At 40.6% G+C, this 14,273-nt stretch overlaps 1 protein-coding gene across 2 annotated transcripts in view; it reads left to right on the top strand.

The window, feature by feature from the left end:
* Nucleotides 1–14,273, top strand: part of camk1db (calcium/calmodulin-dependent protein kinase 1Db) — a 30,866-nt gene that overhangs the window by 1,129 nt on the left and 15,464 nt on the right. For both annotated transcript variants that reach the window (XM_062993281.1, XM_062993277.1), the window contains 2 exons: nt 46–932; nt 10,881–11,012. In XM_062993281.1, the coding sequence (XP_062849351.1) occupies nt 631–932; nt 10,881–11,012 (434 nt within the window). In that variant the 5' untranslated portion in view covers nt 46–630. The remainder of the gene's footprint in view (nt 1–45; nt 933–10,880; nt 11,013–14,273) is intronic.

The following is a 14,273-nucleotide window of genomic DNA, read 5'->3' as shown; positions in this document are numbered from 1 at the left end:
AGATCCACATTGATCTGTGAAAAATAGTTTTTGTTTTCATTCCAGAATTACAGACCAGTGTCAGGAGGCAGGAGATCAGCAGTCAATTATGGCAGGACAAAACATTTTTATAATAAATAAAAATACTTGAATAAAATATTGAAAAATGTGTTTTGGTGTACATTTGTTTTTTTCTGTTACTGTTTTAATTGTACTCTATTATTATTATTACATATAATTATAATAAAGTATATATATATTACAGAGTATTTTCATAGCAATAAGAAGCAAGAACAGTTGTAGTAGTCCCAGTGACCATTAAAGGTTACATATGGCTGGGGAAAGCCTATTAAAAATCTACTGCAGGCCAGAACTGGGCCATTATTGGCCCGATAATGATTGTTCTGGCTAGCAGGTGGTTAAGTGCTGGCATATTGCTGGCAGTCATGGCTGGGATCCGGGCAGCCGTATACGGGCCACAATCTAACCGTCATTCATTTTGACACCGGGCCAGATCCGGCTGCCGGATGTGGGCCGACACAAAAAGTTCCGGCATGCCGGATATGGCCCAGAACTGGGCCATACATTTTTTGCTAGCTGGGTAGCTGCAGCAGCTCTTGTCTACGGGATTAGTGGCTAAATCAAGCGTGAATGAGTGAGAGATGTTCTGACTACAACACAGCTAGAGCACACAAGCTGCTAAAGCTGCACACTCTCTCTCTCTCTCTCTCTCTCTCTCTCTCTCACACACACACTAGGATTTACATCCAGTCTGGGCAGGAGAAGCCGGATCGCTTGTTTCTCTACTTGCTTACACGCGTATTTATTTACGTTGTACTGCTGCACCCTTGCGCTGACATGGCCAAGGGAAACGACAAATCAGCCAACAGCTCCTGGAAAAAGCAGGTGGATGATATTAAGAAAATCTTCGACTTTAAGGAGATCCTGGGAACGTGAGTAACTACCCCACTGTTACTGCTTAAACGCCTCTGATAACTGATTAATGTTAACCTCATTTGTTTTGTTTTTACAAGGTGAGTTGTGTATGCTCCTGAGCAATAGAAACTTCCCCTTGTGTTATTCAGGTGTTACATTTTAATTTTCACGTATCAGTTTCTTTAAAGCCACATTTAGACTTTTCCATGTGAAGAATTGAACGTTACGTCAGTTCTGCAGTGACTGATCGCACACTTGAGGAATGTCAGCCCACAAATCCCTCAGGTGAATCTACAACTATCTGCTTTTTCTCTAACTGATACCTGGTCAAAGCAACAATTATTTATTCATTATGTATCCGTGTTGTCTTTTTAAGGATTTTTAAAGGAATTCTAACCAAGGTAGGCACACAATTCCTAATGAAAACATGCTTCATGCCCTATACATGCATTTAGAACTATGTAAATCTGAAGGACACATGTCTTTAAAGACGTATATAGGCAGTGACAGGCAGTGTTTAGTTTTCCTTACACTAATTGCCCTTTATTTCATGAACCGCTTCATCATGGTCAATGTCATGGTTTAGAGCACACTGGAATACACCTGGACTGTGTGCCAGTCCATCGCAGGAAAGCACACTCACGTATTCACTTATTTATGCAACCATTGGATAACTTAATGCAGCCAGTCGGGCAGCACAGTGGCTCGGTGGGTAGCACTGTCACCTCACAGCAAGAAAGTCCTGGGTTCGATCCCCAGGTGGGGAGGTCCGAATCCATTCTTTGTGGAGTTTGTATGTTCTCCCCATGTCTGCATGGGTTTCCTCCGGGAGCTCCGGTTTCCTCCCACAGTACAAAGACGTGCAAGTGAGGTGAATTGGAGATACAAAATTGTCCATTACTGTGTTTGATATTAAACTTGTGAACCGATGAATCTTGTGTATTAGGTAATTACTGTTTCTGTCATGAATGTAACCAAAGAGTGTAAAACATGATGTCAAAATCCTAATAAAGAAATAAATAAAATAAATGCAGCCAGTCCACTTCCTGCATGTTTTTGGAAGTTGGGTGGACAATGGAGTACCTAGAGAAAACCAATGCATGCTATAAGTACACGTAAAACCTCTCACCGATAGTGACCGTAGACCAGGATGGAACCTAGTACCTCAAGACTTGTTACTGTTACTGCATTCTGTCCATGGGAGAAAATGCCTCCAATCAGGCTGACTGTTTATACTAAAATACCTTAGAAACTGACCTCATCATTCAGTCTGTCCACCTGTCCATTAGACTGGGGATGACATCTAGAAGAAAGATTATCCTTTTGTATTGAACTCCTCTGTCCGTAACCCCATTCAATCTAAATCTCCTTGAACAAGACCTCTGCGGTTTCCAGGGAAATAGGCAGTTTGGGCGTGGGATTTAGGCAACAAGCCTTAGAAAATCTATAATGACCAATATAGTGGTGTGACCTTGTGAATTAAGCAAACCAGTCATAAAATATATTCCTATATGAGATGATATTTTCTTGGGAATAGATAGGGGGTGTAGGAGCCCAGCTGGTAGCTGGTACAGAGAGTTTACGAAGCTCTCCACATCTCGGTTAAGGGAGGACCACAAATACTTATTGCATATTAAATTAATAGTTCTCGCAATTCTTGGGTAGCCAGAACAGTGAGTTGTGTACTTGTTAATCTTAATGATGTTGCTAGGTACATAAAAGTGACATTTAGTGGGTGCAGATTCTTTGGTTTGGCCTGGAGCAACTATACATGACAATGTGAGAACAGTTTTGAGATCTGTCATATTGTCTAGACAGAGCATCTGCTTTTGTGTTCTTTGTGCCTAGACGATATGTAAGGAAGAAGATAAAGCGTGTAAAACACATAACCACCTTTGTTGTCTGGGGTTGAGGTGTACTGCAAGATGCTTGTGATCTGTATGGATTATAAAGGGTTGTTCTGTACCTTCTAGCATCTATACAAGATCTTAAATCTTCTTTAATCTTTTCTGTAAAGAAGAACCCATCAGCGCTAGGGAAGTACAGGGTCTGATGTTGCCTAGCTTGAGGGCTTCTGAAATATATCCATATGCTGGGTTTCTGAGCATGACAAAGGTGAATCTTGTTGCAGGGAGGCATGGAGTCAGGTAATAGATTGATGGGGAAATCCCAAGGGCTGTGATATGGTAGCTCTGAAGCTCTGAAGCCTCATATAAGATTAAGCTCTTAACATGAATGCAAAGAAAGACATCTGTTTACAGTAGAGACTCCACTTGGTTATCTCCCCAGAGTCCCAGGAGATGGTGGGGTTGTGTCTCTAGCCGCAGGTAACCAAACCATTTTGGGATGACTGAGCTATAAAAAGGTCATTTGTTCATTGTGTAAGCCACCAGTCTTGACAGTGCGAGGAATGATTTGTTAACTTATTCAAAAAATTCATTAGAACCACCCAGATTTCCCTTCTCCAATACTACGAGGAAGAGCACAACGCCAGGTTGGTTTGGCTTTAGTAGCCACTTGTCAGAGTGGGGGCTCTGTAATGTCTAACAGGGCCATAAATACACCTGACCCAATTCTAGTGACTGTTTGCACCAGAACCATTATTCTAGTTTCTTTTTTAAGGCTTCTATGCTTTAGGCCTAGTTGTGAAGCCTTGTCGTATTCTACAGTAAGATCAAGCGTTTTCTTGTTACTATTATTTATATCTTGTGCATGAGTTTTATGGTGATCTGTTTTCTGGACTTCCCTTGACACTGTGACTTTTGAACTCTGTATCTAGACTACTATTCTGGGACTGTGTATTTGTACCTCATTTTATATCTTGTTGCTTTGTATTGAACCACATCCTCCAGTCTCAGTCTTACAGGTGGTGGTTTGTGGTCACCAAGCAACAAACACTCAAGGAGAATCTGAAGGATGGTTATATCAAAATAATGTGATCCCCACTGTCAAGTATGGTGAAGGATATTTTGGGGCTAAATGGTGTCATATCAATTTATCTTCTTTCGTCACGAAGCTAAAACCCACACAAAATTGTTTCCCGTCACTGAATTCAGATTTTTTTTTCTTGAGCCATTCTAGCATGTGACCTAAACCCAATTAAAATCTATAAACTAAATCCAAACAAAAAGCAGCAATTTGCAAATTCACTTTTATCTTTTTTTAAAACAGAATAGTACAAAGATGAGAAATGTAATATTTCACTTTGTCATCTTCATGCCTGCAACTTGTTCCAAAAAGAACAGGGGCAATTTCAGATGAGGGACATTGTAGAATGGTAAAAAAAAAAAAAACACATATTCAATCAGGGATTGCAATTATTCTTGTGTATATAAGAAAATCCAGAAAAAACAAGGCTAATCTAGATAATATATTTTTTAGGAACTTTGATGTTTATTTCTACATTACATTACCACATACTGCATGTTACATCATAACTGCATAATCAAAGTGTCAGAGCTAAACTGGCCTGCCTGCAGTCCAGATATTCTGATGCAATGGTAAAAGACCTGGTTAAAAATTTGTCAAAGGGTGCTCAGGTGGTGCAGTGGTTAGCTGACTTCTCAAACTCGTGAGTTCGAGTCTCGGCTCTGCTACCGGCAGGCTGGGCGCCTAAACGAACAAGGATTGGCTTATTTGCAGGAAGGGTGCTGAAGGGGATTCCTCATGACTGATGCAATTACGATCTCTGCTGGCTGATTGATGGCTCCTGCACAGAGATAAAGGATGATGGAGATAATGCACAGGTGATCTCCATGCACAAGTCTGATCCACATATGAACTCACCTTGTGCAGGTGAAAAGATGCAGTTGGCTACTGCACATGTGTCAGAGGGGGTGTGTGTTAGTCACGGCTCTTCTTGGTCAGGCGTGGAGGTCAACATCAGTAGAGAGGAAGTGTAATGCAATCTCGTAATTGGATACGACTAGATTGGGAAAAATAAAATAAAAATCTTGGTCAAGCTTGCTAATTAAATTCAGGTGTAACAGTAGCAAGCATAAGTAATATTATGTAGACACACATGTACACAGTGTACAAACAAGGCAGAAAGCATAAAGGCATACATTCTTAATTTTTAATTGATTTATCCAGATATACTAAAATGAAATTTGATTGAAATTGGATTAAAATGAAACTTCGTCCAGGATGTACTCCTAAATTGAACACAATGTTCACAAGATCTCCGGAGTTGTTCTCCAGAGCCACAGTGACCCTAACAATATTGAAAATCATTTTAATTACTTAGGTGCAAACAAGAATTCTCAGATTGTTGAACTATTATGCTTGAGCTAACACTCAAGCCACAGTTTACAAAATAAACCTGATAACTAACTAAACAGTGTAACTAATACACACTCACACTACACCCCAAGCAGTGTATCTCCAGTGTGTATCAGTTTAATCTCTGTGGCTAAATCAGGTGCTGAATTATTTGAGTCCCAATACTGAATAGGGATTATGTCCTGTGGATTTCCCATCCCTTACATAAGAATCTGTTAATGCTTATTACACAAGATACTTTACTCAGCATACTGAAAGACCTGTTACAAAGATCTACAACAGATGTCCATAAACAGCTGTATTATTATCCCACAAAGCCAAACACTGCTGCAAAATATTTACTGGTCTTTTGCACTTTGTTAATGAGGATAAAATAGATTTGGTCACTGCACTGGTGACTTAACAGAAATTTATTTTTAATCCACTCACACATCTCCTCCTCATTCATGTCCTGTGCCATGCTGGAATAAGTGTAATCAGTCGTTATCCAGAAACATAGTTTCTTTTAATTCTAGGTATGTTCTGTCTGAGGGTGCCATGGTAGCACAGCAGGTGGTGTTGGTGCCACGCAGCTCCAGAGAAGCATGAGCGAGTGAGGCAGAGAGTGAATGTTTGATGACCTGCAATGGATCGAGCTTGCAGTATTTCCATTCCAAATTTAAATGAAGTGGTTAATACAAATGACTGTTCAAGGTTTTACCAGTTATTAGTGGGCTATAAAAGAAAATGTGCTGTAATCTATTCAATTTACAACCCCAAATCAAAAAACATTAGAGCAGTTTCTTGCATTCACTTTAAAGGTTATTTAATTGCAGACAGTATGAACCTGAGATATTTTATGTTTTGTCTGGTCAACTTCATTTTATTTGTCAATATACATTCATTCCTGCATTTCAGGTCTAAAACACAGTTCAAAAAAGGTTGGGAAGGGGGGCAAGTTAGGGATAGTAATGAGGTTAAAAAAAAGAAACAATAATGAATAGTAATTTTAAACAGGTAATGCAAACAGGTGATTATAATCATGATTTGTGTCACCAGGGGGCTACGGACGAGACAAAGGGGCGGACACACACGCAGAGATTATACCAAAAACTAGATTTATTGATAAACAAAGAGCTAACAAAACATAAGTGACAAACAAAGAGCAACATAACAACACTAGTAACAAGAGCTAGAAACATGGCTAGTAACACAAGCTAGAAACATGGCTAGTAACACGAGCTAGAAACATGGCTAGTAACACGAGCTAGAAATATGAGCTAGAAACATGACTAGTAACACGAGCTAGAAACATGGCTAGTAACACGAGCTAGAAACATGGCTAGTAACACGAGCTAGAAACATGGCTAGTAACACGAGCTAGAAATATGAGCTAGAAACATGGCTAGTAACACGAGCTAGAAACATGGCTAGTAACACGAGCTAGAAACATGGCTAGTAACACGAGCTAGAAATATGAGCTAGAAACATGACTAGTAACAAGAGCTAGAAATATGAGCTAGAAACAAGAGCTAGAAACATGACTAGTAACAAGACCTAGAAACAAGACTAGTAACAAGACCTAGAAATAAGACTAATAACAAGACCTAGAAACAGAATCCATACCCAGCCAAACGAAGAGCGTACACAAACCAAAATAGTTCCCCCATCAGTCTTCCAGCCTTCCTCCTTTATTGGGGGCAGCTGGAGCTAGGGCGTGGCACACAGGAGCTCAGTGTCACAATTTGGTACAAAAGCAGTATCCACGGAAGGCTGAGTCTTTGAGAACCAAAGATGGCAAACAAAGCTATAAGAAAATTATTGAAATGTTTTAAAACAACGTTCCTTACATAAAGATTTAAAGGGATTTGCAGATTTCTCTCTCTACCATGCATAATATCATTAAATGATTTAAGGAATCTGGAGGCCTAAGCTAAACACCCGTGATTTCTGATCCCTCAGACGTCACTTCATCAAGAATCATTATTCATCAATATCTGATACAACCACATGGACTAGGGACTACTTTGGAAAGGTCGCTTTTTGTTTTAGCATGAAACCTTGTCCCCAACCATGCATAAAGCTTGGTCTATATATGCATGTTTCTATGTTTGGTGTAGAAGAAATGCAGTTGTCCAACCCATCAATTGGGAAAGAATTTGCACTTTGATTTTGTGCCAGGCCTTCTCGTCCAACATTACTGCCTGACCTTACAATGCTCTTTTGACTAAATAAGCATTAATTTCCACAGACTTACTTCAAAGTCTTGCAAAAAGCCTTCCCACAGGAGTGGAGGCTGTTATGGATGCAAGGAGGGTCTTTATTAATTGTAATAGTTTTTAGAATAGAATGTCCTATCAAGCTCATGGTCAGGTGGCCATCTACTTTTGGCCTTATAGTGTAACATTCATACTGAATACAAGTTAACTAACAGTTATGATACTGATATTTATCAGACAAGGAGGACTAAAGGTTATGCCAGTTACATGACTGATGACACACATGAATGAACTGAGCAGTGACCTTTTGTTCAGTCTGCCCTGAACTTGTGATCTTGTGCAGTGAACTGTGGATGTTTTAAAGTGTGGTGTGAGGGATTACAGAGGATTTACAGTCAACGCTGAAGGCTTAGCTGAAACAGCACACTGCAGATGATTTAAGAACCTACTGTGGTCCACTGATTAAACTGAGTAGATAACAGTATATAATGTCACTGAACAGCCAGAACAACTAATCAGTATACAGACTGGTGACCAATCAAGTGAGATGGTTGGACCAGCAGCTTTAAGACACCTTGGTATAGATTCTACAAGTCTTTGAAACTGTACGTGTGAGATACAACTGCATTCCTCATAGTGATATTCCTATAGTTAGTGGTTTTTTTTGGTTTTTTTTCCCTTTTTTCCCCCCCTTTTTCTCCCCCTTTAGCACATCGAATTGTTCAATTTGCGTGCTTCCTCTCTGTCTATGCCGAACCCTGCCCTGACCAAGGAGATCGAAGCTAACCCATATCCCCTTCGACATATGAGCAGCAGCCGGATGCATTTTTTGCCACCCGCACATTGATGAGTTTGGTTCCACCTAGCGTTGCATGCGTTGCTGACAGAGAGAGACCCACATCCGGTTCTTTGTCCCACCCCTCAACTGAGCAACCGGCCAATCGTTGCTCATACAGCCACTCCGCCTCGAACTGGGGAGGCAGAGCTGGATTCGATACGAGGTACTCAGAATCCAGCTCTGGTTGCAGCGTGTCTTTTTACCGCTGTGCCACCTGAGCGGCGTATAGTTAGTGTTTTGATGTTGTCAAGTAAATATCTGATGACACTAAGGGCCGTAGCACATGATGTACACAATTTTTAAAAACATTTCAAAATCTTTATTGACCCCTCTTGATAATGGGCATATTAGCATCCTGGAAAAGACAACTTCAATCAGCATGAATTAGTTTTTTTTAATGACAAATGGATCATGGGTCTAAACTAGGGCTGGCACTGATCCGATACTCGGTATCAGTATCGGTATAATATTGGCCCAAATCATTGGATTGGACATCTGAAGGAAAAAAAACGTTTAATTCTATCTGATACTGTTGCTTAATGTAAATAACACTTAATGTAAATAAGGCCATTGTTTGTGTGTAAAGCAAATGACACACGAAGATACGTTCCAACACAGTGCCATTTATTGCCAGCTCACTCAGCAAGGTGCATCTTGATGACATCATTAACATGTGCCACTGATCTACAACTCATCCGCAACAGCCATTCAAAAATTAAACCACACTGATCTACTTAAACTTTTAGCATTTTAAAAAATCATCTACTACTGCCACATCTAAAAACACTGTTTAAACACAATAAAAATCATAAATGATATAAAGCTCACCTGAGATAAAGAAAATCTATCTTGTCCCGGCTTGGAGATCTCTCACATCCTCAACCATTAATCTGTTAGTGTTATGAAATACAACAAACTACATGATTTCACGTTCAGCCACAGATGTCCTCCTCAAAATCCAGCAGGGTTTAATAATCTAAAAACATGACAGAACTTTAACGGAAAATCTCAACTCTGTGTCAATTCTAATTGGTCCATCGCGTTTGATTGACATCCACATCTTCCAATTGTAGACACTGTGGACGACACGCTGTAAAGCGAGATGTGTCAAGTGAACTACAGCTCGAACGTAAGTGAAACCAAAAATGCTGCTAAATGTTCTGTGTGTAAAAGTTAAAATAAAAACAGCAGTTTTACATAAGTGTGATGTTGTAGGTTCTGTATTTATTCCTTTCAAATATTTACTTCACAGTCTGAGTTATTTAGATAGCTAGTTTAACCATGGCGCATTGAGACATGTATTATTACTTCTTAGTTGTTTGAAAGGAGAAATGACGGTATCGGATTGGTATCGGTATCGGCAGATACTCAATTTGCAGTATTGGTATTGGTATCGGACATAAAAAAGTGATGTTGAGCCAGCCCTAGCTTAACCATAGTTGAACATGCCACCAAACCTTCTCTCTGTATCAGTCAAGCATTTAGGCCTGTTTGATCTCTTGGTGCACACTTGCTTTCACATTGTAAATATTGAAACATTTGCCAGTTTAGCATTTTTGTGGCTGAAATAGGACTGATTGTTTGGGCATATATAGTGAAAGCTTTAAAGTTACCAAAATCCTGAGAAACATAGTAAAGATACATGTTGTATTATACAAAATCCATACACTTGTAACTGTGTGGTGGAGGAGGACTATTTCACCACCCAAAAGTAGGACCCAAGTGCAGGAATGGAGTGTGCTTAGTAAAAAGCTCAAATTTGTCAGGGAAGTGATTGTGAGTGTATCAGCCAAAGGGAGATTTAAACCAAAAGTGCTGAATTCCCATGTGAGATCGGTGGTCCCGTGATAAAGTCAAGGAACAGGTGGGACCAAGGATGGGATGGAATTGGCAGAGGGTGCAGGAGCCTGGCTGGGTTGCGGGCACATGTCTGACAGACCCCTTCATAAGAATTGTCCATGGAAGCCCAACAAAAAATGTTGGCATAAGAACGCTAAGATTCTTTTGGCCCCAGGATGTCCGGCAAATAAGGGTTGCTCGTCCCCATTGAGGTGGAGAACAGTGTCTCTATGGGGCTATTGCCAGGATCAGGCTTCTGTCGCTGAGCCTCTTCCTCTTGAATGGCCTCCTCCACTCGGGATCCTGTTATGATGGGCATACTGGAGGATAAAGGAGGCTGGAGGTTCCTGTTGTCTGGAAAGGGAGTCAGGCTTGGAATACTTTGATCCGGGCCAATATGACAGATTGAAATCGAATCAGCCAAAGAATAAAGCCCACATGGCCTGGCAAAAGTTTAGTTGCTTGGCATCCTGGACATACACCAAATTGTTATAATTGTTTCAAACCATGAACCGATGCTTGGCTCCCTCTAGCCAGTGTCTCCACTCCTCAAGACCTTGACTGCCAGCAGTTCTTTGTTGCCCACATTGTAGTCTCTCTCACTGGGAGTTAATCTGTGAGAGAAGTAAGCGCATGGGTGTTGTAAGTTGTATCTAGTTATGTTTCCCCGCTCATTTGTTTGGGTTATCTTTAATTTGTCACCCAAATGTATGTGTGTATTGGCATAACATGAACTTGGTGCTAACAGCTGTTTTTATCTTTAAATAATATAATTTTTGAAAATCATTTTCTGTGCATTTATTTTTCAGAGGAGCGTTTTCAGAAGTGGTTCTTGCTCAGGAGAGGACCTCTGCCAAGATGTACGCTGTTAAATGCATTCCTAAAAAAGCTTTGAGAGGAAAAGAAAGTGGCATCGAGAATGAAATTGCTGTACTCAGGAAGTAAGTAGTCAACAGACAGATCTCTGCATGACACTGAAATTGCCGAAAAATAGCAGCGGTGTTCTTTATCAGTACACACACAATGAATAGTGTAAATAGAGATTAAAGACCTTTAAAGATGTAGTCAGCAGTTTGGCAGAGAGTAGTTAAAGCTATCAAATTTAAAACTTAAAATCCTAGGGGTTGTGCAGAAAAGACCAAGGCTACATGTTTATACATTATCAATACATTATCAGGCAACATGTCTGTGTTTTACGGTGGCCGAGAAGTGCAAAACAAATTAACATTTTAGAAAACAAAATTACAAAAAAAACAAATTAAAAACAAAAACAAATTTACAAGAGCTGAAACACTTTTACCAATGCCGAAACAAATTTACAAGAGCTGAAACACTTTTACCAATGCCGAAACAAATTTACAAGAGCTGAAACACTTTTACCAATGCCGAAACAAATTTACAAGAGCTGAAACACTTTTACCAATGCCGAAACAAATTTACAAGAGCTGAAACACTTTTACCAATGCCGAAACAAATTTACAAACGGAATCAGACGGAAAGGGTAGGTACAATACACAGGAAGTGCTTGTTGTTTACCTGTTTTCAATCAAACTGTTTCGCGGGGGTAAAGTGAACGAAGTTTGTGACGGTAATGCTAAACAATGTTTTGTCTATTTTGTGGAAATCATTTTATCAGTTGACCCGCTTTTGTTTTTCTTGTGGGAAGTCCTTAGCTTGTTTAAAAGTGCAGAGGTTTGGACGTCGCCTGTGCATCTCTATCTACTGTCCGATCTTCTAAAAATCTAAGGAATTCCTACAAGAAAACCAAAAGCGGCCAACTGGCTGAAATAATTTACACAAAATGGACAAAACATTGTTTAGTAGGGACGGAACATTTGATACCGAGGCTTTGAAGCTTGTTTCACTTTTGTAACACTCGACTCAGTGTATCGAAGCTTGTATTAAACCACCAGGAATGTGAGAGACTGATTCAAAGCTTTGGTGCTGTCTTTTATCTCACTGACTATATAAGAGACTAGGGTCGCCAACCGTCCCGTAAAATACGGAATCGTTCTTTATTTGGAGACTAAACGTCGCGTTCCGTATTGAACTGATATTGGACGTGCTTTGTCCGTATTTTTATCAATGGAAGAGAAATGCTGCAGATTAGACTGAGACAGGTCGATATGTATGAAACAGAAGGAAACTGCTGCTACCGTGGCAATTAGAAAGTGGTTGGTTATTATTTTAAGTAGTGTTCACTTCTAGTTTAGTAACGCTGTGTGTGCGCAGGCATATCAGCATAACAACCTGTTTATTACTCTACTGTTTGAGTAGCGCAGTGGGCAGAGTGCGTCGTGCATGTTTTTTCGCCCTAGGTTCTAATCCGGCTTAGGACAAAACTAAATTAACACCAGAAGGGCCGGCGCAAAAGAAAAAAATGTTACATGATGTTCCTTATGTTGTTTTGCCTAAAATATGGTTCTGATTTATTATTATAAAGAATGAAAATAATAAATGTTAAACAGCCTAAATAAAACATTTTGATATTGCTCTTATGACGGTGTAAGACCCATGATATTTTTTATACAGTGTATCACAAAAGTGAGTACACCCCTCACATTTCTGCAAATATTTTATTATATCTTTTCATGGGACAACACTATAGAACTAAAACTTGGATATAACTTAGAGTAGTCAGTGTACAACTTGTATAACAGTGTAGATTTACTGTCTTCTGAAAATAACTCAACACACAGCCATTAATGTCTAAATAGCTGCAACATAAGTGAGTACACCCCACAGTGAACATGTCCAAATTGTGCCCAAAGTGTCAATATTTTGTGTGACCACCATTATTATCCAGCACAACCTTAACCCTCCTGGGCATGGAATTCACCAGAGCTGCACAGGTTGCTACTGGAATCCTCTTCCACTCCTCCATGATGACATCACGGAGCTGGTGGATGTTAGACACTTTGAACTCCTCCACCTTCCACTTGAGGATGCGCCACAGGTGCTCAATTGGGTTTAGTCCATTACCTTTACCTTCAGCTTCCTCAGCAAGGCAGTTGTCATCTTGGAGGTTGTGTTTGGGGTCGTTATCCTGTTGGAAAACTGCCATGAGGCCCAGTTTTCGAAGGGAGGGGATCATGCTCTGTTTCAGAATGTCACAGTACATGTTGGAATTCATGTTTCCCTCAATGAACTGCAGCTCCCCAGTGCCAGCAACACTCATGCAGCCCAAGACCATGATGCTACCACCACCATGCTTGACTGTAGGCAAGATACAGTTGTCTTGGTACTTCTCACCAGGGCGCTGCCACACATGCTGGACACCATCTGAGCCAAACAAGTTTATCTTGCTCTCGTCAGACCACAGGGCATTCCCGTAATCCATTTTCTTGGACTGCTTGTTTTCAGCAAACTGTTTGCGGGCTTTCTTGTGCGTCAGCTTCCTTCTGGGATGACGACCATGCAGACCGAGTTGATGCAGTGTGCGGTCTGAGCACTGACAGGCTGACCTCTCACGTCTTCAACCTCTGCAGCAATGCTGGCAGCACTCATGTGTCTATTTTTTAAAGCCAACCTCTGGATATGACGCCGAACACGTGGACTCAACTTTTTTGGTCGACCCTGGCGAAGCCTGTTCCGAGTGGAACCTGTCCTGGAAAACCGCTGTATGACCTTGGCCACCATGCTGTAGCTCAGTTTTAGGGTGTTAGCAATCTTCTTATAGCCCAGGCCATCTTTGTGGAGAGCAACAATTCTATTTCTCACATCCTCAGAGAGTTCTTTGCCATGAGGTGCCATGTTGAATATCCAGTGGCCAGTATGAGAGAATTGTACCCAAAACACCAAATTTAACAGCCCTGCTCCCCATTTACACCTGGGACCTTGACACATGACACCAGGGAGGGACAACGACACATTTGGGCACAATTTGGACATGTTCACTGTGGGGTGTACTCACTTATGTTGCCAGCTATTTAGACATTAATGGCTGTGTGTTGAGTTATTTTCAGAAGACAGTAAATCTACACTGCTATACAAGCTGTACACTGACTACTCTAAGTTATATCCAAGTTTCATGTCTATAGTGTTGTCCCATGAAAAGATATAATGAAATATTTGCAGAAATGTGAGGGGTGTACTCACTTTTGTGATACACTGTATACCTAGCCCCCCCCCCTCGCTCAGGTAAACACCTGCCATCCCAAATGCCCACCCCCCCTCCCTCCCCCACACACACACCCTATGCC

The sequence above is a fragment of the Trichomycterus rosablanca genome, chromosome 1 (assembly GCF_030014385.1).
Source record: "Trichomycterus rosablanca isolate fTriRos1 chromosome 1, fTriRos1.hap1, whole genome shotgun sequence".
In the NCBI taxonomy this organism is placed as follows: domain Eukaryota; kingdom Metazoa; phylum Chordata; class Actinopteri; order Siluriformes; family Trichomycteridae; genus Trichomycterus; species Trichomycterus rosablanca.
This window is presented reverse-complemented; position numbering and strand designations above follow the sequence as displayed.